Genomic DNA, 23205 nt, shown 5'->3' on the forward strand with positions numbered 1-23205 from the left:
CAACAACTTTTTCATTCAGGTTGTTCGCTTATGATCTGGAGTGTTGACAAAGGCTGATGAATGAATGTCTTTGCCACTTTTTCACAGTATGATATCCAAGATATTCAATTATCCTGGTTAATGTGCAGCTAGATTCTTAAGTGAAAAAGCAGAAAGGGGAAAACCGCATTGCTAAATAAGCAAAACATTGGCAAGTCTGGATATTTCCAAATATCTATTTCATACTGAAAAAAAAATTAATTATAACTAGGAAGAAATCATCAAAATCAAATGGAAATAATAAAATGAAAAAATAATTAAGCACAGGGAGAGATAGAAACTGCACAGATGAACAGGTTCTACATTTTACAGTTTCTTGCATTCAGAGCAAGTTAGCCACAGAACTTTTCACTTCAGTTTCTTGAGTAAACCAACTAACCACAAATAAGACACAGCTGAAGCAGGATTAGCTGACAATGTAGAACAGTATTCACCCTGGACCAAGCTTTCCATTTTTTTTTTTTTATTTTTTTAATTTTTTTTTATACTTCTTCTAATGCTGGGGTGGGAACATCTCAAAATTGGCTCCTCAGGCTACTTTGTTCATGCTGCTTTGCTGAGGCACAGCTTGTGAACCTCTGCTATAGACAGCATTGGCTTGGATAGTCATGGATAGCTAACTTAATGTTTGTACCTAAAAAATGGATAGCTAACAATTTCATATCTTAAAAAGCCTTTTGTAACAAGAAACAGAAAATTTTGTAACAAACAGAAAATGAAAATAGGAAAAAAAGATCTTTCTTGCCTCCCCCACCCCCCTTTTATTTTTTCACAGAAAAAGTATCCAAAGCATAAAAGTACAATAATTATTTGATATGCCTACTGAGGGATGTAGTTATTCAGCTGTGTTAGAGACAATTAAAAACATGGAAAAACTGTTTTTAACCAACTAATTTTGGCAAGTAAGTTTTGAACTGGAAAGTTTCCTTCATACTGTCAGGTACCCAGGAGATAACTTCAGTGTAGTTAGAGGAGCCATTGCATGAATGCTGAATAATGCATAGCACTAAGTCCAGTATGCAACCTTTACTGTCCTTCAGAAGGCTGGTACTAGTCTCACAGAATATAATAGCCTATAGATTAAGGTGGTCACTAATGAGTGGCAAATCTAGGTTAAACTTCCTCCAACCACAGTAATTTCAGCTCACAGGAGCTGGGATCTGTTTGTATGGTATCTACCTCCTAATTACCAAATAAGGTACTTTTCCACCTGTGACATCTTCCTTGTTAGAAGGGGGATACATAAGTATTTCTGACTGCTTCTCTCTCCCCCCTCCCCCCCCTTTTTTTTTTTTTTTTTTTTTAAGAAAAATTGTGCATTTTGCACTGGAAATTTGTTATGTAGAGGAGGGGAAAAAAACACACACACATACACAGACATTCACTGCACAGGCATCAGAACATTTATGTGTATCCTCGTCTTGCACATGCTATTCCATCTGGGCACCCTGACTTCTGGGAAGCTCCCCAGTCAACATGAGAGTTTTCTTGAACAACCTTCTGGCAGTCCATTGAACAAAATGGAGCCTATCTCCAGCTAAGTGAGTCACCCTGCTGGGATGAGACAACTAGGAATCTCTGGATCACACCCTAAATGCTTTGTTATGATTACAAAAAGCAGATGCATACTTTTCTAGTGACGGATATTCTTCATTTTTTCAACATTGATGTAGTAGGGAGAATGATGATAAAAGTAAACAAAATTCATTAGAGAACATCGATGCGACTTATTTGGATTCTGATTTAAACACAGGCTACAGAAAGACCAGTTACTCTTGCTGAGTAAGCTTTGAAATTCTTTAGACATTTAATATTGTCTAAGTACTTACAAAATGCAGAAAACTTTTCTAACTAATTCTGCATATACTATCTAAAACACATGATACAAATGTACTATAGGGGGTAAAGAGGAAGGAAATTAATGAGTTATTGTTACAAACATAAGTAGGGAAAGGTACTCTTGCCCCTTATGTTCAGATGAATTGAGCAGGCAACCTGCTTTCATAGCTGTTTCATCTATGTGTAACATCCTATAATTGACTTTCCATAAAATTCCCAACCATAAAACCTCTCCCCCCTAACCATTGCAGATTCATTTATTTTCCAGTGGGTGGCTTCAGGAATGCCTAATGACAACTGATAAAACCAGTATTTTTCAGCTAATTGTCCATTTGATGCCATAATGCCAAAGTGGCACTTGCTGGACTCTACCAGCTGCATGTGAAAAGGAAAAGCCAGTTGCTGTATCCAGATGCTTATAAACCTTGTTTCCTTCCAAGCTATACTGTCAATGAATCAGAAATCACTCTATTAGAGTCAAGGGATAAAAATATTCTAAACCTGCTAAATGCTAATATAGAACTAACTTTTCTTCACTATGTTCTTCAGTCAGAGGAGAAACCATTCCCTAGTTCTGCAAACATATGAACATGGTCTTCCTGAGACAGACAACTTAAGGATACAAGGTCTTATTGTGCTGAAACAATGATGAATCTCACTATTCTTTCCCACAATCCAGATCTTGGGAAACCTAGGAAGCTCCTCAGACAATATGTCAACTTTGTTTCATGCAAACTCAGGTCTATTGCTATCATCAGTTATCCTTTCCAGGTCTTCTTGACAGATACAAAAGCAGCAGGCTGCTGCAGCCAATATGCTAGTTTTGCACTTAGTAAGGCACTATCCTGCTGTACTTGGTTTTGTGTTTCAACCAGAACTGAGATGGACATTATAAGCAAGAGGAAGTGTAGACTGATACAGAGTTTGCCTTGCAAGTCAATGTGATACAGGTATTATTTTGTAATTGCATTTGGTAGACTACAAAGTAGTGTTTTTAATGTATAAATTATTAATTTTTCACCCCTGCAAGGATTCCTATGTAAAATATTTGGCTGTCCTAAAAATGTTGCCTTTGGCTCTTCAAAAATGTTATCTGTTCCATAACAAATTTTGTCCACAATTAAATCTCACTAGTCAATCAGGGATTCATGCAGCTTCCTTGCAACCTAAATCTGTCCTGGATGACAGGCAGTTTGTTTGGTTCCCAAACACTGGGAAGTGAAGTTACCAAGAGACAGGTAATATATGGACGTTGCCTCTGGAGCTTATGCTAACAGTGTCCATATAAATACTTACTTATTTTCATCTATAAGATAGCATTCTAATTCTACCAAAAACCAAGAGTTCCATGGAGAGAAACATTTAAATAGGAAGAAAGGCAAATAATAATAATAATAATAATAATAATAATAAACAAAATATGTATATTGGAAGAAATCTTACTGTTAAGTTAAAATCAGAGATTATGAGGACTTCATAGGTCCTGTATATAGCATAGCCTTTTTAGGCCATAAGTACGAGCAAGAGATTTTTTTTTCTTCCTTGTAAAGTTCCATTACAGTCATCACTGATCAGTACTGAAGTTTTACATTACTTTCCCAGTGAAGTGCAATAGAAAACAATATTTATTTCTTATTTTAAGGGAGACACAGAGATCCAAAATACCTGCAAAATTCAAATAGTAATAGCAGAAGACCAGACTTCAGTTGACTCAATAAAACCTTCCACAGACTCCAAGAGGAAGTAGGAAGTTTTTTGTTTGTTTGTTTGTGTTTGTTTTTGTTTTTGTTTTTGTTTTTTTTCCCCGGGAACTTACAAAAGAATTTTCTAGCATAAATCCAAAGACATTATTAAGTAACTGAAAGTGGAAGGCAAAGTAAAATAAAAGATTATCTTGGCAGGGACGAGAAGATTCACAGATTGTATAGAGGTGGATGATCTGACTTCCTCAGGTAATGAAAAGACATTTTCTTAAATAAAATGCTAAAGATTGTTTTTAAAGATCTATTTAAGATGTTTTGTTTGTTTGTCAAGTTTCTAAAAGAAAAAAAAAAAATCACTTTCTTGAATATTCTTTGGAGTTATAATGAAAATGTATACATGACTACCCCTTTTAACCTTAAAATATCAAGCTCCAATAAAGGAAATGGAAGAACAGTTGTTATGGAAGTTCTGTATAGGATCTTTAATTCTTACCATCTGCTACAAAGTACAATGAATTTGGATTAGAAGAACTTCTACACTGACTAAATTAAAAAACAAACAAGCAAGCAAACAAACAAACAAACAAAAAGAAAACAGTGAAAGTATGCAAGCATCAATTATTTTGATACTTGGCATAAAATGAAACTCATGCACATGATGAAAATGTCTGAATTCCCTAGTAGCTCACTATTAGTATTAGCTAAAACAGATTGTGTTTCATGGCTACATACTTTGCTAGAAAGTTAGCTGCACTAGAAACCTGAAGAATTTCAGTTCACATTTGAACTTGTGAAAAGAGAAAAACAGGAACAAAAAAATAGCACAAAATTAGAAGGGTACTAGATTATTTTTTATTTTTTTTCTTTCTGACATTGTATACACTCTTGTGGAAGTAGAGGATAATTTTAAAATAAAAATGACAGATTTGCCAACTTGGCCTAAACTAAAGGCATGTCTCAGAAATACACTATTTTGTTTCTGAACTCTGAATAACTTCTCTGAAAGGCCCTGTATCTTTCTAGGGATATAAATTTGGAACTAACTATTCTGACCCTCTCAATAAGAAATCTTAGTCAGGGACCTCATTATAAAAGGATAATTGCTCAACTTAGACTAAAACTAGATGTCAGTGAAGTTGAGATTGTGTGTTTCACCCAGCTACCTTAATTGTATTACTTTTAAAGAACACTGTTTGGATATTTCGGATCTACCCACACCAAAATAAGCTTTCACAGCTCTGAAGAATTATATTTTGTCACATCGATATTGTACTACATATTGAGAGACTATTAGCTTCCTGATATTTTAGAGCTGATGTCTACATTGTTGGCCTACAAGCGCACTTAGAATAAGGTGAGAAACAGTGGCTGCAAATGATACAGTCTGCATCATGCTAAATAGTACGGGTTTGAGCTCCAGTAGCTTCCCTCAGTCATTCTGCCATTGTGAAGATCTCATGATCAACATCAGGCAAATGTATTAGTCTGCAGTCCATCTTAGAAAGCACTTACCTGCTATTACTGCTATTACTGAAACAAATGATATCTATAAGTAATCTGCATTCCAACATACAGGGGTAGGTCTAGGCTGTCCTTCCAAACAGACAACCAAACTATTTAGGCTCCTGGCACCTAAATCTCTTGACCAACTTTATTTGCCTATCACCACAACAGATGTCAGCTGTCAAAGTCACTATGTGCTTCTACTAACTCCTGGGATAAGTACTGATCTGGTACAATGCTGTGATAACCTTCTCCTTTTTGCAGAGAGCTTACATTTGTAATAAGACAGGATAATATCAAATGGAAGGAATGCAGGAGCATAGTGGGAGTGGAGGGAATGATAAAACTGTCTTGGGAATTTGTTCCAGATCTTCACTGTTCTCATGGTTCTTATACTGTCCAATTTGGGTGTGCTGATGGCAGTTTATATCACTGAGTTCTCATGGCAACACTGCTCCTTTGTTTATGTAGTTATACCTCCATCTTTTCAGTTTGTTCCCTTGATATATCTCTTCAGATCAACCCTATCTGAGTCTTCATTATGCCTTATTAACAAGCTTGTATGACTTCTAGCACTAGATTACATGGGGGCAATATAAAAAAAAAAAAAAAAAAAGACTAATGGAAAACAAAGCGACCATTCACTTCCTCTTACCTTCTTCCAGATCTCAAATTTTATTGATTTACTCTGTATAGTGCCTTAGTTTCACAGACTTTCCCCTCCAGCCTGTAAATCCTCTATTTACAATCCAAATATAAATAGAAGATTGCCCTATGTCTCACAGAGCATTGTTACTGCAATTACAGTGGATGCAGTATCCAGACAGGTGGTTGCCTACGATTTGAAGAAAAGCTAACAACTTAAAATCAACACTTTATGTCATGCAACTTTTAAATGGGATTGCCTCTCATTAGTCAGAGCATTTTCTCCCATTGATAAATAACAGCTGACATAAAATATATTCCTAATTTACTCACAGAAAAGCTGGTTTGTTTGGATATATTCCAGGCAGTAGCACCTGCAACAACTTAAAAAGGCCTGGAACAGGAAATTTTTGTGCACCAGAGCTGAGTTTTCACTTTGATCCCCCAAAGACTCAGTTGATAACTTCAAATTATGATGCAACATGCATTTTTCTCTTGTAAAATGTTGGTGAGGAAACTGATCTTGCATTTAGAAGATTTTTTTGTTGTTGTTTGTTTGTTTTTAATTAAATAAATCAGATATTTGGACAAACCTGTAGTGACATTTTTCAACAGTAATTACATCATTGACAAAATAAGGTTATTCAAGTTTTCAGATATTTTAAATCCTGGATCTTTGGGGGAATACGTAAGGGTTATTTTAGGTTTCCTTCCATCATCAGTAGTAATACCTGGACCTTTGAAACTTAAGTAATAAAAGCTGTTATCTACTCTTTCAGAATTCAAAAGATACTTTTATAAATACTGTCCCAAACCCACATAATTACCTTGAAGTGTGTAACAATCTGAAAAGTATCCACATAATATTTTACCACAGGATGAAGGACTGCCATTAAAAATCTCAGCTGCAAGAATTGGGCTAGGTTGTGTTCTTCCACAGTGGAAATTCAGTTTCTACTCCTCACAATTTATTTATTTATTTTCACCAATAAATTTTCCTTTTGGACATCATGTCCATTTATGGACTATATACTCTTCATTATTCAGAAATGTGGGTTTACAGATTTAACACAGACTTTTACAATCATCTTGTGTACAAAACACTATGCAAAGTCAACAAAAGACCTAGTATGTTCCATATGTGCATATTAGAGGAAAATCTAACACAGCACTGCATAGTTTGTTAGAAACAGTTTGAGTTTTAAAGCCAATAAATAACTTTCCACAGTGTTCTGTTTGCAAGAAACTACTTGTTAGGAAATAAAGTAGGCTTCTGGCCCCCAAAACAGCTACTGCATACATTTCAACAGTAATCTATAGTCTTTTTTTTTTTTTTTTTTTTTTTTTTTTTTTTACAAAAACTGCAAGAATTTTCTGGAAGATAATTTTTTCAGAGGGAAGAAAATCAAAGCCCCTACAGGCAAGCCATTTAAAATACAGCATACCAAAAATCAACAAAAGTAAAAAATGCTGTCTTTTGGCTTTGTTTCTAAGTTATCAAAACTATCAGAAGAGGCAGAAAAAAAAAAAAAAAAAAAAAAAAAAAAGAGGACTTTGAACGTTGAACTTACTTGTTACTATAAAAAAAAACTATTGTTTTGTTGTTTTTTTCTTTTGTTTGTTTGTTTTGTTTTTGTTTGTTTTTGTTTCATTTACTTTGTATTTCTTCACATAGTAGGTCTGTCATTATAGATCTGTCATTATACCACCTTGGGAAAAGTCTGTTTAAACTTTATCATTCAAAAACATGGAACAAGCGACTCACATTTGACAAAAATCAGATGACGTTTCAATGATCCCAGCTGAAATGACACTGACAGGCTTATATTCTTCCTGGACCTATTTAGCAAGATTCCAGTAGGTTTTTACTTTTTGCTTCTTCCTATCACTGTACCTGACAAACTGAGATGCATTCATTAGGAATGCTTCAAGAAATTGTTTATGAGATTCATGCAAGTTTATCTCAGTTATTTCCAAATAAAACTGAGTTAAAAAAAAAAAAAAAAGCCAGATTTGAAGTTGTTTCCTGGCTGGGAAAAACAACAACAACAACACTCTTTAAATTTCAAATCTTGATTTCAACTCAGTTCTCTCATAATTATTTATGAAAGCAACCTGGTAAATAATTCTACTTCCAAAAAAATTCTCTAAGCACTTAGACAGCTTTTTAGTTTCTGCATAATTTGAATCAGATGCTTTCCTATACATAATCAAAGCCATAGCGAACAATTTAGCTTTAAGGTGATGATCTGTGAAAGAATAAGACAACTTTACATTCACACCACTATAAGAATATAAGGACGTTAAGAACTAACCTATATCTTTTGTGAAAAGAAGGTTTATCTGAAGTGATACACTGATGGATGAGATTAATCTCAAATGCCTTGAAGTTACAGTTCGTGTGACTGCAGACAACTGACACATCAAATTAGAAACTAATCTTCAAAACATTTAAGTATGCTTATAAGACAACATAAGAGCTGAGAAGGCAATAAGCCATTTACCTCAGCAAGCTGGAATTACAAATACATTATACCCTGTCCTAAAGCTATTAACTTGGACATTAGTAAGATCAACTACATTTTTTTTTTTTTAACATTTCACTCTAACTTAAAAACACTTCCATATGTCAAAAATATCTAACTGATTATTATTTCAACTGTGGATCTTCTTACCACAGAAAATGAACATCAACTTGTTTTTCATCGTATACTAAAATATATCTTGCCATTATTAATTTTAAAAGTTCTTCCTGAAATTATTTTCATGAGATATATTTATGTTTTACAGAAAACAAATTGCCAAAAGAGACGTTTTAAGAATTTGAAGCACTGTATAAAGTCACTCCAGGTCAATGTAATTTGAAAATGGCAAAAAGTAATGGGATAGGATGGGACTGATCAAAGTTTTCTGGAACATAAAAAGCCAGTGACTGCATCAAAAACTTCAAGTATATTTTGAATTCCTATTCAGTCCCACAATGGGAAATAAATATTTTTAAATGCCTTTTCCTGCTGATGTTGAAGTACTTGAGTATCTTTCAGGGATGCTCCATGGAAACTCCACCATCTTTCAGTGGCTAGATCTACACATGTCAGCATTGCATAAAATTTTATGAGTTCTAACCATTCATACTCACATGCTGAAAGAAAGATCTTTCAGCATAAATGTCTCAGCTGTCATTACTTCAGTAAGTAATTGGAGTTCAGATACAATATATTTCAAAGGGTTTTCCTTTTCTCAAAACTACAGACTGAATTGTTACAGATGGTAATTTTGGCAGATGGTTGTATATGAAACTGAGTTTATAATTAGTCCAAATCTGACTCATGCAATTAAAGCAATGAAAATTTGAAAAATAAGAAGTGTCAGATCTGTACATGATGAATCTGGTAGCCATAGGAAATAAATAAATAAAAATGAAAAATAAAAAGAAAAGATCATTCACACTTGCAAGAATATATTGCCTATATGATATATTTCTTTCTAATTCCTTGAATTAGAAGACAAGCAAGCTTTCATGGTCACAGTGTAAACTAAAGTAACCATGTCTTTTAACCTATTTAAGCATATAATCCTTTTTTCTTCAGTAAAGGCTAATGAGATGGGCTGAAGCGATCTAACAGCTCCCTGCTGCTGAAAGAGAGCTCTCAGCACCTCCTTCTCTGTAGCTTCCCTTGCTCTGACATTCATCCGACCCTTCACCATGTCAGTAAATTCACAGACAGTGATTAGTTAATTCAACTCAGAGACACAAAACTAATCTCTGAGGAATGACTGGAGAAGGAAAAGAGATGTGCAAGGATGAGAAGACTGGAACTTCTCTTCAACTAGTGACCTCTTGGGCTGCTCTGACATTTATCAAGCTGTACTTCAAGTGATATTATACCCAGTGTCAAAAAGCTTTCCAGACTAGTAATTGTGTGTGAAAGTAACACTGCCTGTTTTAGCATCTTCTGACTTTCTACTGTGTTGAATATCTTTTTTTGCTCCTGTAACAATGAAAAGATCAGTAAAGTCCCATAATCATCCTCTCCACTACTTGTATACTACTCTTTCTAGACATCTCTCTCAGTAGCTTCTTTCCTTCAGCTTTCAGTCCACCTTCATGCACAAATTGTTTCCATGTAATGTTTTTGTCTATTTTGGGATTACTATTTCTGTTATGTTCCTTTTTCTGATGGAGCAACAGGGACTTTGTTCAAGGTGGCTGACTATCACCATCATAAAAACATTACACTTTTTGTGTTTCTCTTTCTGCTTCCTCTACAATCCAGTATCTTGGTTAGTTTGTCCTACCACAGGTACAACACACAGATTTTTCATCCATTTTTCTTGACCATGTATAGATACAAAAAAATTAAAAAAGAGCTTGGAAGTATTTTTCAACTGATGAAAACTACTGTTTTTTATGTAGTTACAATTAGTTCAAAATACTCTTTCCAAAATGCATCTCCCTGCACTTCCACACAATGAACTCCATTTGCCATCATGCCATCTGTTCTCCTGTCTTCTCTAAACCTTTAAAAAGTTCCTCAGAATCTCTTTTAGTTTCAATTAACCTGAGTAATTTATGTAGCCTGCACATGTTGTCATCAATCTGTGAACCCTCCTTCCAGATTGAACTATATGAGGTTGCTGACAATTAAAGAACATCATCACTTAGGCTTTACCATGTTACAAATTAACAACTTATTCCTACACTTTGCTTTCTGTCCCGATACCATTTTTCCTCAGACTGTTATGATAAGGAACATACAATATGGGGCTACTTAGTTTTTTTCTTAGACCTTTTTAGGGGAGACAATCTAAGCAGGTCACTGCATCACTTTCCCTTTATTCACCCATTTTGAAACACAAAGAATCTTATTACATTAAAACATGTCTTTTACAGGAGCTGGGATTTTCTATTCCTTTTATTAAGCTCTTAATACAGAGTTCCCACCTTCCTCGTATTGAGTGATTTAAATACAGATCTACTGACAACACAACAATAGAGTTAAGCTGTTAAGAAAAAATCCTTTTTAAACTCTGGACATATTCATTAACTCTGAAGACATGAATTAAGAGTAAATGTGTTAAGAGTTACTGCGTATTTAAGAAAATGAAGGGAACGCCATGATCACTGATTTTTTCCAAGTTATGAACACCTTGCCTTTACTGTAAAATTAACCTGAGTTGTAAGCTATATCCAGCCCAAAACTCTAGACCCTTCCACACAAACTGTAACTCTAGTATCCAGGTGATTTGTGAAGACCGGACACATTCCTCTGATATATATCAACATGCAAGTACAATCTTTCAATTCTTTACAATTTTTGATAAATATAAATGCCTGTTAAATGCACATGCCTTTAACATATAATTTTTAAGACACCAGTAATACAGTACTTTGAATTTAGTAAGTAACTGATAAAATATAGATATCTTCACAACATTTGCAATGGTGAAACAAAACAAAACCCTTTGAAAGAAACTGCATTTTTTCTTTGATTTTAGTGATGATTTTCATGGGGGTTACTTAGAAAAAATGCAGTTGTAAATTGTGTGTAGTAAGTTTAATTCTTATAAAGCTTTACTTTTGGTCAAAAGATATTGTGGGAATTAGAAAGAACTATAGTTATCAATAGTGAAACAATTGTGATGCACGTTCAACTGCAGCCTTGCTACAGATGTGCTGATAGGAAAACTCATGTAAATATTGACATGATCTAATATGATTCTTAGATTCTTATACAGCTAGTTCTCCAAAGTTTCCTAGAATTACTCTTTTAAAAGAACAGACGTTAAGTTGCCTGGCCTATCACAAATTTTTTTTTGACTTCTGGAATTAATCCTATAGAAAATATATCCCATCACTGAGATTAGTGCAAATCTCCTCAAAAGTATACATTTTTCAATGTCTATACTCCAAAATTCCAATAAGATTTGAGTTAGTGTATCATAAGTGATACAGTTCCTTATCAAGTGATACTTGTCAGTTTGCACAAGAAAAAAATTCTTCCTAATGCTGGAATTGTGCCATTTAATCTGAAATAAGTAATGGAACATGTAGGTTAAAAAGATGAAGCAACCATAGCAGATAAAGCCAAAAAGCACATAACAGTTGGACAACTACCACTTCAAACAGGTACAAATTCAACAGAAACTGAAGTAATGGTTTTGGGCACAAAACATGAGGGATTTGTTGCAATAGAAATAAACCAGTAGGCTAAAATCAGATTAACTTTACGTATCTCAGACCATTTGTAGAAGTCAACAACATTCTGTTGCAGCATGAAATGACCAAAAGTGCTGCAGACAATCTATTAGTGGCAGATATCTAGTTGATCACTAAAACCTGCACGTGAGATTTAAAAAAAAAAAAATGCTGATGAGAAAGAAAGTGAAGAAAAAAAAATAAAAACCAAGAAATTCACCCCATTTGATGTAAAGGACAAATGAAATCACTGAATTAGATATTTCTAATATAGTTACATAATAAAGCTAAGAGATACGGCAGAAAGCAGCAACAATTACTTCTACAAGAATTTCCTTTGATCTCAATAAGTATCTGACTCTTCCAAAAAAAGCACAAATTTCATTAATATATTAAGGAGGAAGAAGTAGTGTCACTTCCAGAGTGGCAGACCAATATTTCAGAGGGCTTTTCAGTTAGGTTATGTGCTGTGATCACATAAATTAAAATATTCCACAGAACAGGAGATTCCTTCTAATCCCAAAATGCTTAATTTTTTACAGACAAGATGAAATGCAGTAAACAGAGGTTATTGAAGAGGTTAATTTTTGAAGTGGGTCTCAAAAAGTTGATAGGAAATAAAAATGGCCACTCAACAGACTACTAAGAACCTGTAGAAAACACCCACCAGAGATGAAGCTTTGAATGAGTGGAAAGAAACAGAGCAGTGAAAGAGAAACCTTACAGATTTTGGTTTTCAGAAGCGCAGAACTTTTATTTTAAAGAGACTTAAATGCAGCTGAGGCCAGGAAAGGTGCATGAAGAAATTAGTGTAGAACTATTTTCTGTTTAAATGGGGAGAGAGAGAGAAGATGGAGAAATGCACAATCATTTTTAGATGTTTGCTTGACAATAGAAAATGAATTCCAGAAATTTTGGTCACAATGACAAAATCTTCTTCCATCTGTAGTAGAAGACAATTTATGGGGTATTACAAACACTGCTTGGGAATGGAGTCCAGCCTTCACCAAATTTTAAAAAACAAGATTTTCACTGATTTTACTAGTCTGAAAAGAGGGCTCTCACCACCCAGCTTTACACTACTAATGGAACAAATACTGAAGAAATTTAACAAAACAGTTTGAAGCAGACTATGCTTATGGCCAGAATTTTAAAAGGACACAGATTTAGAGACTGCATGGCACATCTAGGGCACATTCTTTGCCAGGGATTATAATACAGAAGATCAAAGCAGCTTCAGCGACAGTATTTAAACTTACAGTTTATAAATAAGTTTCATATTTCCTTGAAAATAAAGAATATAATACACATCAGAACCATTAAAACTTGTGTCAAGTACAGCACTGATAGTTTTTGCTATTAGAATGGAAATGTAATCCACACACTGTGGAACCATAGTAATTTCAAAAAGACAGCAATTATGAATATTGGAGATCTTTTTACCTTTTTTAAATAACCACCAAAAAGTTCATTCGAGAACATTTATTTTTTTTTTTTTAATCCGAATGAAAGAGGGTGCCAAGCAGTGTTATACAAGCTTCCTAACTTCATTTGGTTGACTAATGTTCCTATTCCTGCATGCTTCAAAGTTGTAACAAAAAAAAAAAAAAAAAAATTTCAAGAAGATCTGACATGTAGATCTGTATCAGTTTAAAGAAATAATGCATAATGTTGTCTGCTTGTCATTTTCTGCAAAAGACAAATTTTGCTGACTTCACTTAATAACTAGCAAATGGAGGCTGGAAATTAGAGGTCTGGAGCATAGGACTTCTTTATAAAAAATTGTTAGCATGTTTAAATTTCAACCTCCTTAAATTTCTATGCATTTCTTTTCATTTGTGATTTTTTTTTTTTTTTTGCATATATTATTAATTTAAGTGTATCAATTCTGAGTCCTCACTGAGTCCTCACTGCCTTACTTCAGTCCATTATTTCAGTTTGAGCACAAAAGTCAGCAGCTCAGTATCCTACTCCCATTTTACACACAATTATGAAATCTCCATAAACAGAGGAATTTTTTGGATCAACATGAAACAAAGAAACAATTGACTGAATCCCTGAACACCCTAAAACCTCCATGTGTACAGGCATATTTCAAAATAATGAGCCTTGTACATCAGGGCATTACTCTGAGATTTCAGTATGTTCTGAACACACTGTAAGCTCATTCTTTTGTCCAGGAGCAACTCTTACAAAGAGAGGTGCTGTGTGATTTGCACAGGGTTTATTCTCTATTTTAAATGGACATAAATTGTCAGGACATGCACAAATTAGTTTCACAGTCTGGCTAATATCACCAGGATAACCTTTTTTCAAAAGTAATTAAAGGTCATGTGTTACCAAACAGACCCATGAATCCACCAGAGATGATGTATCATACATAAACAGAATGCATATATTGGTTTGCTGCTACCTAACAAGTACAATGTAGCAAATAAATTTTTATATTTTTTTCCCTCTGGCTTCCATATTCAAATGGAAAATTCATATACAAATATATATTTTTTCAGGTATCATCATAAGGTCTCTTTCAGAAAGGAAAAAACAACAATAGCAACAACAACAACAAAAGGATCACTAAGTTCTTCCTCAGAAAATGAGGAATGCACCTTACCTGTCACTGAATACTATGTTTCACAAAGAACAAAAACACACAAAGAGAAAGCTACAGATACAGTTGACAAAATGGTTTAAGATTATCCAGAGTAGGACTCAGATAAAGTTTTATTCTGAGGAAGTTCTATTGTGTCAAAGTATTCATTTATCCTCTGCCTTACTTCTTTTGCAGTAAAGTACAATGCGAATTCACACACAGATTATGTCTGTGCTGTAAAGGAAATACACAGTTGGCATGTATTTCTGCACACAAGTTATTCTAGACTGAACCTGGACATTCCCAGGGTTCAGCTATTCCCATGTTACACACAGACTTTCAAACCTCTTGGGCAGAAGGCTTGCACACCACTGTTAGACCTAAACTGCATACAAGTTTGTGCACAAGCGCAGGCTGACATACAAAGAATACTTAATGTGTATCACTGTTTTTGCATGGTGTGTGCTCCTCTGTATATATGTGTACATGGGTTAAATGGAATGAGATATATGGACTCCTTCCCTGTTTTCAGTAGTTGCAAAGAAAAAAAAAAAAAAAAAAAAAAAAAGGAAGTGCCATTCATGTATGAAGAAAGACACTACAAGACTATCAGTATATGTGATCCTGCCCACATCAGAGAGATCCCAGCCAAAGCAAATGCAGAATTCAGTTCCTATCACACAATAAATAAATAAATAAATAAATAGACTTCATATACTTAAGATATTTCTAAAGCAAAACTTAGGGTGCTTCTAAACTTGTTAAAATATTTGTAATGAAGAGATGGTAGAGCAGACTGGACTAAACTTATACATGGTCTTAACTGTCAGTGAATTAAAGTCCTTGGAGCTTGGCAGCAGAATGAACGAAAGGCAGCAGACCAGATGAAGACACTAGATGAGAATTTATTTTCACTGAGACAGTTAATGTGATTGTGTTGAAGCTAGATTCAGTCACATGGATGACCACACTTAGAAATACCAAGTTACGTAAATAGGTAGGACTGGCTGACTGATTTTTACAGACTTTGATTTGCAGACTCCTAAATCTTTCTGGAGGTTTAAAGGCTGGCATAATTCACAAACTGTGATTTTGGCCTTATGGCCTGAAAGGTAATCCCCCCTACATTCCTAAATTATGTGTCAGCCCCCTTTGAGATTGAACAAATAAACCTAGCAGTTTACTTAATTTGGTCTTAAAGTATGACTTAACCCAGAAGAGTTAAAATCTTCATATGCATGGACCCAGTTCAGATTTGGAGCAACAGTAAAGTTATGATTTTTTTTTATTACTTTTTTTTTCCTCTGGCACAATGCATAATTACTTATACAAAGTAGAACGGATTCAACAAAATGGAGTGGATAGTTAGACCCTCCTTAGAGACTTGAGTTCCCCCCAGAGAAAAGATTGGAATCTGGGTCTGTCTCAGTCTGGTGAGTGTACTCAACTAAATTATTTTAGATTAGCCTTTTTCTACATGGACCGAATCAAGGCTAATCCACATTTAATCTCTGTAGACCACACACGCATCATTTTATGGTGGTTCAGACTAAACCTGGTAGTATTGGTCTGAGCTGGTCTGCAATCCAGCTGTGCTCCATGGCTGCCAGAACACACCCCTCTCTGACTCCCCATCTCCACAGCCCAAAACTAGTGGGAAGTCAATAAGGGTGGAGAGAATACCAAGATACTCAGACTGATTCCTAGAAAGTCTTCACTGGAACATTAAGAAACACCACATGAATGGCGGTTAAACAGGCACCAAATTGTAGACGTGAGAAGAGGTAGCTCTTAAGGCTTGGGCTAAATAGGACCTGGAAGATCCTGTACCTGATCTTCTCTATCCAGTAAGATTTGAAGCACTAAAGAAGAAAATGAAAACAAACAAACAAAACACCAAATACTGCTGTTTCCACATATTTACAAATGCTGTTTAACAGCAGCGAAGATTTAGACCTAGAAGGTGTCTGAAAGCAGGGTCTGCAGTAGACCTGGTTGAAAGACCCCTCCAGGAATTCCCTGAAGACCTGACCACCATCAGTGCACAGCACTGGGCCTGCAGGGGGGAGCCTGCACCCCTCAGACTGCACCACCTCGTCTTGAAGTGTTGATCTGGAGGCTCAGGACTTTGCAAAACAGTATGCTCCAAAGCACAGCACTAGCAGTGAATAACACAAGTGCCTCCCTTAGGGAATACCAGCAGTGACTTCTTAAATTTGATGCTATTTTTGCCTTGCACCCAAACTTAAATCTGCTCCACATAGCAACAACAGCACAAGAACATGCATAAAGCAGAAAATTCCTAATTGGATTTAAAATGGTTATCCCACCCATTTACCTTGTGTAATTTAAACACTGTTTAAACAGGAAAAGCAACGAGTCATTCACTCAGTGATTATTAGATAACAATAGGAAATTAGGGGATAATTTATTTCCTGCGTTATTTTGATCCAAAGTGTTCATTAATCTAAACTCCTTAACTGTTTTTTATTTAGACTTACAGTAGAAATAATGTCTTCATTAGTGTATCTACTTCCATTAACCACTGTTATTATACATGCTACCAGTTTTAATCCAATAAAATACCTAACACTTTTTTGTTGTTGTTGTTTGGAATGTATTTTTATTTTTCATTCTCATACTAATATAAATACCTGATACTTTTGCCAATAATTAAATACATCCAGCAAAGAAATCTATATTTTACAGCCTCCTAACAGTCAGTTATTTCAGTATTGATAATACTTCTGAATGTTGGTTTTGCATATTTCCACAGGACTCAACACACAATGCAAACAACAGCCAATCTACTAAAATAATGAGGAAAACTAATCCCTCTCGACTCACCTTACATTGGTCCATCTCCTTTTTCTACAAGTGCACAGGAAAAAGAAACAAGCATTTGCAGTGTGTTTAAAAGGCTGATGAGCCTCAGGGTTGGCATACTGAAGATCAGGGAAAGAACAAACACTTTCATTTTCCTCTGTCAGCTCCCACACCACTCAAATGGAATTGCGTAGGGAGATTTTTCCTGCCTTGCTTCAAATAAATGGGTGTTGTGTTTACATACTGCATACTGAGCATTGCCCAACCTAAGCCAAGGGCTGTGTCTTGCCAACTCTTAACTCACGAACAATATGGCGATTACATGAGCCAGCATACCATTAAGTCACATAACAAAACTCGGAGAATGGCACTGTCAGCTTGCAGAGCTGTACCTGAACAGCTGAAATGTCTTGCACAGAAGGAGAAACTACACTTTTGTGCAATGGCAGAACAAGGTCAGAAAGCAGACTAGGTCAGAAGACCCAATCTAAACAATAAAGCCAAGTGCAATGTAGTTCACAGAGATAAAAACTAACAGACACATAATGTAGGGGGCGGGAGTGTGGGGGGGGAAGAAGGAGAAACCTTTACAAAATACTCCCCTACCCTAAAGTCTTCCAGGTTATCTGCTGTGTAGTCTCCATATGACAATTTGTGAAGAATAAACTGCCCAAGATGTCCTCCACTGCCACTTTCACAAACTGACCTCACATAAGCAGAATAAAAACTCTGGAAAAGAGGAAAGAGACCTTATCCCATTACTCAAAGTGAATAGCACAACATCCTCCAGGCTCCAGCTAGTTCTCTTTGTCTATCTGATAACCAGTTCTCTTTATCTGATGAGCAGCAGGTCTATGCTCACCATGAGCTCCAAGTATCTTCTAGTGCTTCATGTTCATTTTCTTGTAGAATGGGCAAGGTAGATTGAAGATCACAGCTGACAAATAAGGGTTCTGCAAGCTCACACAAATGTATCAAATATCTCCTTTGTATTTCTGTTTTAGCCCACCAATATAAGCCAGGAACAGGTAATTTGCATACTAACTTTTTTTTACAGGTAATTTTTTCCCATAATAATGCCTACAGAGGCTCCCATAACAGTAACACAAACATACTCTGGACAGGACAACTTACGGAGATCATTTAACTACTAGCAATAATACGTGCATTTAGAGGTAAAAAGCCAAATTCAGATCTAAGACCCTTCTAGCACTGAGGTTTCTAAGAAGTTGTGCATCTAACCCACAGCTGAAGATCGAGTACACAACCCAAATACCGGACAGTCCGTAACATCAGAACCCTTCTGAGTTAGCCTCATGCATGATCTCTCCTTGCAGCATATTTCTCAGTAACTTAATCCTATTTAGATTGTCTTTGAATCTAACAAAGAACAAGGAAATCAGAAACCTGCTACATGTTTTTGTAAGATTGTATCAGCTTCAGTCATCCTATTTTCAAAATGTAAAAAGCTGTCCAGACATCAGTGGTATTCTTGTGTTGTAATATTGGCATGCAAAGATGACATAAACTCGCTTCCAATAATAGTTTTAATCACTAAGTATGCAACCCTGCAAATCCTCTCATACAAGTGGTTCTTCAATAAGATTAATTCATAGGAAAAGTCCCATTGAAAAAAGACTTGTATGACTGGACCCTAAAAGTTTAATTGTATTTCTAAAGGCATTACCACTATACATGTATATATCAAGGAGGGGTTGGTATATTTAAAACAAGGGTTTATATAACTATCAGACTATCTACAATTTCAGAAAAAGATCCTGTTAGGACTGACACTCTTGGGGAGCATGCTTCTACGGTTCCCCCTGTCTATCAGGTTAAGACTAAAGTAAATAAACTGACCAAGCTGTTCACTTCTAGCCTAGCGTTCAGCACTCCTCCTCTCTTTCAGCACTTCATTTGAACCAATGTATGACTCAGCTGCTCCTTCAGCTACACTACTTATATGTTTTCCCTGTGAAATATTACCTTAAACATCAAAATCCCTGATTTATTTCAAGCACTACCCAAGTATTACTAAATGTTTCCAGGTACAGTGAGGTAGAGGTTCTCACTTTCTCTAGTAAGTTTACTGCAGAATCTATGTCAAGAAATCTTAACTTATTTTCTAGCTTTCCAATCCTGATCTCTTCTCTAGGCCAGATATTGGATGAGACAATAGGAAAACTAGCCACAGGAGAGCATGAAGATTCACTTTAATGTGCCGAGTTCCACAGCATATTAAAGTCCTCCTTCTTGCTCACTTGCTCTCTGTACAAGGGTCTTCGTGATTTCAGCTTAAAGTCTTCCTTGAAGTATCCCCTGCTCTGATCTCCCTGGAATGATTAATGGTTTGGTATCACATTTGTTTGCTAATCCTTAAAATGAAAGAAACAATCCTTTGGAAAGCTAGGAGTCTGTCACTGTCTCCAAAAAGCAGGAAGCGTAACTGCTTGAAGGCTGACAGATGCTTCACCACCAAGACAAGAAGCTGTTCCACAGGCTACAGCTCCTGAGCCCCTGAGTCAAGCCATATGGTACTGAATGCCAGGACTGCCTGTCTTTCCCAGTTTAGTGGGAGAGAGGGATTATTCCTGCTTTGCTCTGAATTTGCAAAAGTACTCTGTTGGTTTTTGAAGTTTACAGTTCATAGGAAATGAAACGCTTGACTGCTTGCACTTGTAAATCTTTGCTTGCTCACTGAACAGTTTTTTCTTCTCTGAAGAAACAGCCCAGCATGCATGTTTCCGTGGGCTAGTATAACATCTTACGACTTCACTGCTTCCACTCCAATATCAAGCGAATGCATAAAACTCAGCACACAAATATAGCTCTTACAGCTTAATGAGACCCTTCCTGATTAATAACCTATTCAGCACACTTGACCAAGTGTGTATATAAAGTCTGAAACAATAGTTTGGAGGTGCAAGGCATCTTTAGTCACCTAAACGGAACAGCAGCAACGGATGTACACTGCTAGAATTCAGAGCGATCATTTAGGGCTATACCTCGCTGCAATTCAGCATCACAAAAGTTAACAGTCAGCAATTAATACCTCCTCAAGCATGGGTGCATTCTGCAGTGCTTTGCCCAGCTGAGGTTTATACGTTTCAAAAAGCAAGTGTTTCTAATTCCTGTCATCTCTTGAAAAAGTATTTAACTGCCCCAAAGACCTTAGTAAGGTGCCTCCCATTTTCTTAAATTTTATATCTTTTCCAATTATTGTATGGTGATGTCTTCAGGCTGCCAGTGTGTGGGGGACCCAGCAGCTGCCATGGGACAGGGGAAGGCAAAAAGTATCTTGCTTCTTGAGAAGAAATGAAGGGGAAGATGAAAGCCCCCAGCGCAGGATCCACAGTGCGTGTGTCTACACAGTTCTGTCTGGGAGCTCAGCCTTGGCTCTGAGCAGCCTTACTCTCATGGAGGTCAGCCAGGATGGAGGTTAGTGGCACCTCATAGAGTCAAGCCTTAAACTTTTCTCTGTAGAGCTTCCCTGAGCTGCTTCTTGTTACAAGATGAATTTTCCACTTTTCTCTACTTTTGCCTGCCCCTAGCTTTCCTCTGAAAATACACGCAGTGTGGCAATTGTAATCTGTACAGAACTTGAAGAAATAGGCACAAACCCCCACAAGGATACAGAGCAATTCTTCACAGCAGGGTGAGGGGGGGCGAAGGGAGGAATGCCAGGGCGCTAGCTACAGCACCGACCGGTGCAGCACGCCGAAGCGGCTTGAATGGAGCCACTGAGAATAGCAGCCATAGCACTGTTGCCTCAAATTATTTCATGTTTTTGCACTCCGTTCGTGTAGCCCACGCTCAGCAGTGTAACACAGGCAACTGATTTATTACGGCAATTTTTTTTCCAAGTGCTTTCCGAGGTTTCTTACGGCTAGGCAGCCGATCCGGCCCGCTTGCTGGAACTTTTCCATGGGCTGCGGGCTCCGAGAACAAGACCTGGCGGTAAATTTTGTTTTGTTTTCCTTTTGAAAATTCCTCCCCCCCCAGCTTCCAAACCGCTTCTGGGTGGTGGCGGTTCCCACCCGCGGCGCCCCTCACCTGGCGGGCCAGCGGCCGGGCACCCAACGGCAGCCACCTCCCGCCACCCCAACGTGCAAGCCAGCAGCCGCCGGGGTCCTGCCCGCTCCTGGGGAGCCCTTCTCGGCCGGGAAGCTGCCCTTGGGCCCCTGCCATCAGGCAGGCAGGCAGGTATCTCCCGCGGCATCGCCCCGCCGCCCCCCGACCGCACTCACTTGTGCCTTCTTCATAAGGAACGGCAGCGCTGCAGTCCAGCCCAGCCGGCCGTGTGCAATCTCCCTTCAGCTGAACTGTAGCTCCAGCATAATGCAGCAGAGGATAGTCCACGCATTGGGGTTGCCCACAGCGAGCCCCGCGCTACCTGCCGCCTTCTTCCACCTCCTCCTCTTCCCCCTCCCCGCCGCCGCCCTGCGCGCCCCGCTGTGCCCCTCTCGCCGCGGCGTGAGCGCAGGCACAGAGTGGAGCCGCAGCCGGCGCCCGGCCAGCTCTTTTATATCCCCGATCTGCCTCCGGCAGCAGCGGCGGCGGCAGCCCCGGCAAGACACGCCTTTCTCCTCCCTCCCGCTCCTCCCGGAGGACGCGGAGCCGAGGCGGATCCCGCTGGGAGGGGGGGAAACCCGAGCAAACTTGGGGGAAGTTGGAGGCAGGAACCAGCCTGGCCTGCCCCTTCCCACCGCGGGAGGGCAGCGGGCGGCGCCGCGGGGACTCGCCCGACGCCCACGGGCTCCCCGACGGGGCGGTGGGCGCCCGGGGCCAGCCCGGGCGGGCGGGGGGCTCGTACTACCCCGCTGCCCGTCTTTGCATCGGGGCGCGGCTGCTGGAGAAGCCCGGTGCCCTCGAGGAATCGGTGCCGGCCGGGACGAACCGTCGGTCCCCGACGGGACGGGCAGGGCAGCGCAGGACTGGGCTCCCCGCGCCCGTCGCCGCCTCGCCCCGGCCGGCGGCCCCCGTGGCGGTGCTACCTTCGCACGGGCGGCCGGCACGGGCTGCGTGCCCCAGCGAGCTGCAGAAGGCTGCTTACCTGCTCCAGCCGCAGAAAAGTTGTTGAGTAGTGCCTCCTAATGCTTGCGTGAAGGGCATCCTGCAGGTGTTGCACCGCGCTGCGAGCATTTGCATGCTCTGTAAATGATACAGCGGGGTGGGGAGAAGCGCTGGGGTTTTGCCGTGCGGCGTCCTGTTGGCAAACCCATCCCAGCGGCAGCGGCAGGATTTGAGTCCTCATCTGAGAAGACGGCTGTCAGGTTCCTGCAGACGAAACCTCCGGCATGCATTAGGTGGAAAGACGAGCGGGTTATGGATCTGCCATTTCCTGAGACGGCAATCTTTAATGATGATTAAAGAGCACGTTAGCAATCAATGAAAAGAGAATAGTCTGCCCAAGTCAGTGGTCATTTCCCAAGGGAGATTAGATGCGTTACCACAAAGTGCACAGTAAGGCATTCCACTAGAAAAAGTTCGTCTAGCTTTAGCTTAGAATTAATAATACATTTTCAAAAGTCTACGGTTCTGGCCAAAGTAAAGATAAGTTTTTAAGGCACAGAAAATAAAATAAAATAAAATAAAATAAAATAAAATAAAATAAAATAAAATAAAATAAAATAAAATAAAATAAAATAAAATAAAATAAAATAAAATAAAATAAAATAAAATAAAATAAAATAAAGTGCGTCCTCAGCTCCACTGAATATTTGGGTTTCAGTGCAGGACAGATAAACATCTAATCTCATTGTGCCTCCACATCCAATACAGAAAACTCAGATAATATTATTTTACAGCATCAGGCTACTGCTGAGTTCAAAACTTTTTTCTTCACTTCTTGATTACTA

General features: G+C 38.0%; 1 protein-coding gene across 3 annotated transcripts in view; it reads right to left on the bottom strand.

Annotated features, from left to right (window-relative positions):
- The window catches only part of KITLG (KIT ligand), a 58421-nt gene extending 36597 nt beyond the window's left edge, over positions 1-21824 (bottom strand). For all 3 annotated transcript variants that reach the window (XR_014316769.1, XM_082751846.1, XM_082751845.1), the window contains exon 1: positions 21595-21824. Coding sequence is in view for 2 of the 3 variants with exons in the window: in XM_082751846.1 (XP_082607972.1) it covers positions 21595-21609 (15 nt within the window). In the remaining variant the exon portion in view is untranslated. The remainder of the gene's footprint in view (positions 1-21594) is intronic.
- Between the last annotated feature and the right edge of the window lie 1381 nt (positions 21825-23205).

The sequence above is a fragment of the Aythya marila genome, assembly GCF_965140915.1.
Source record: "Aythya marila genome assembly, chromosome: 1".
NCBI lineage: Eukaryota > Metazoa > Chordata > Aves > Anseriformes > Anatidae > Aythya > Aythya marila.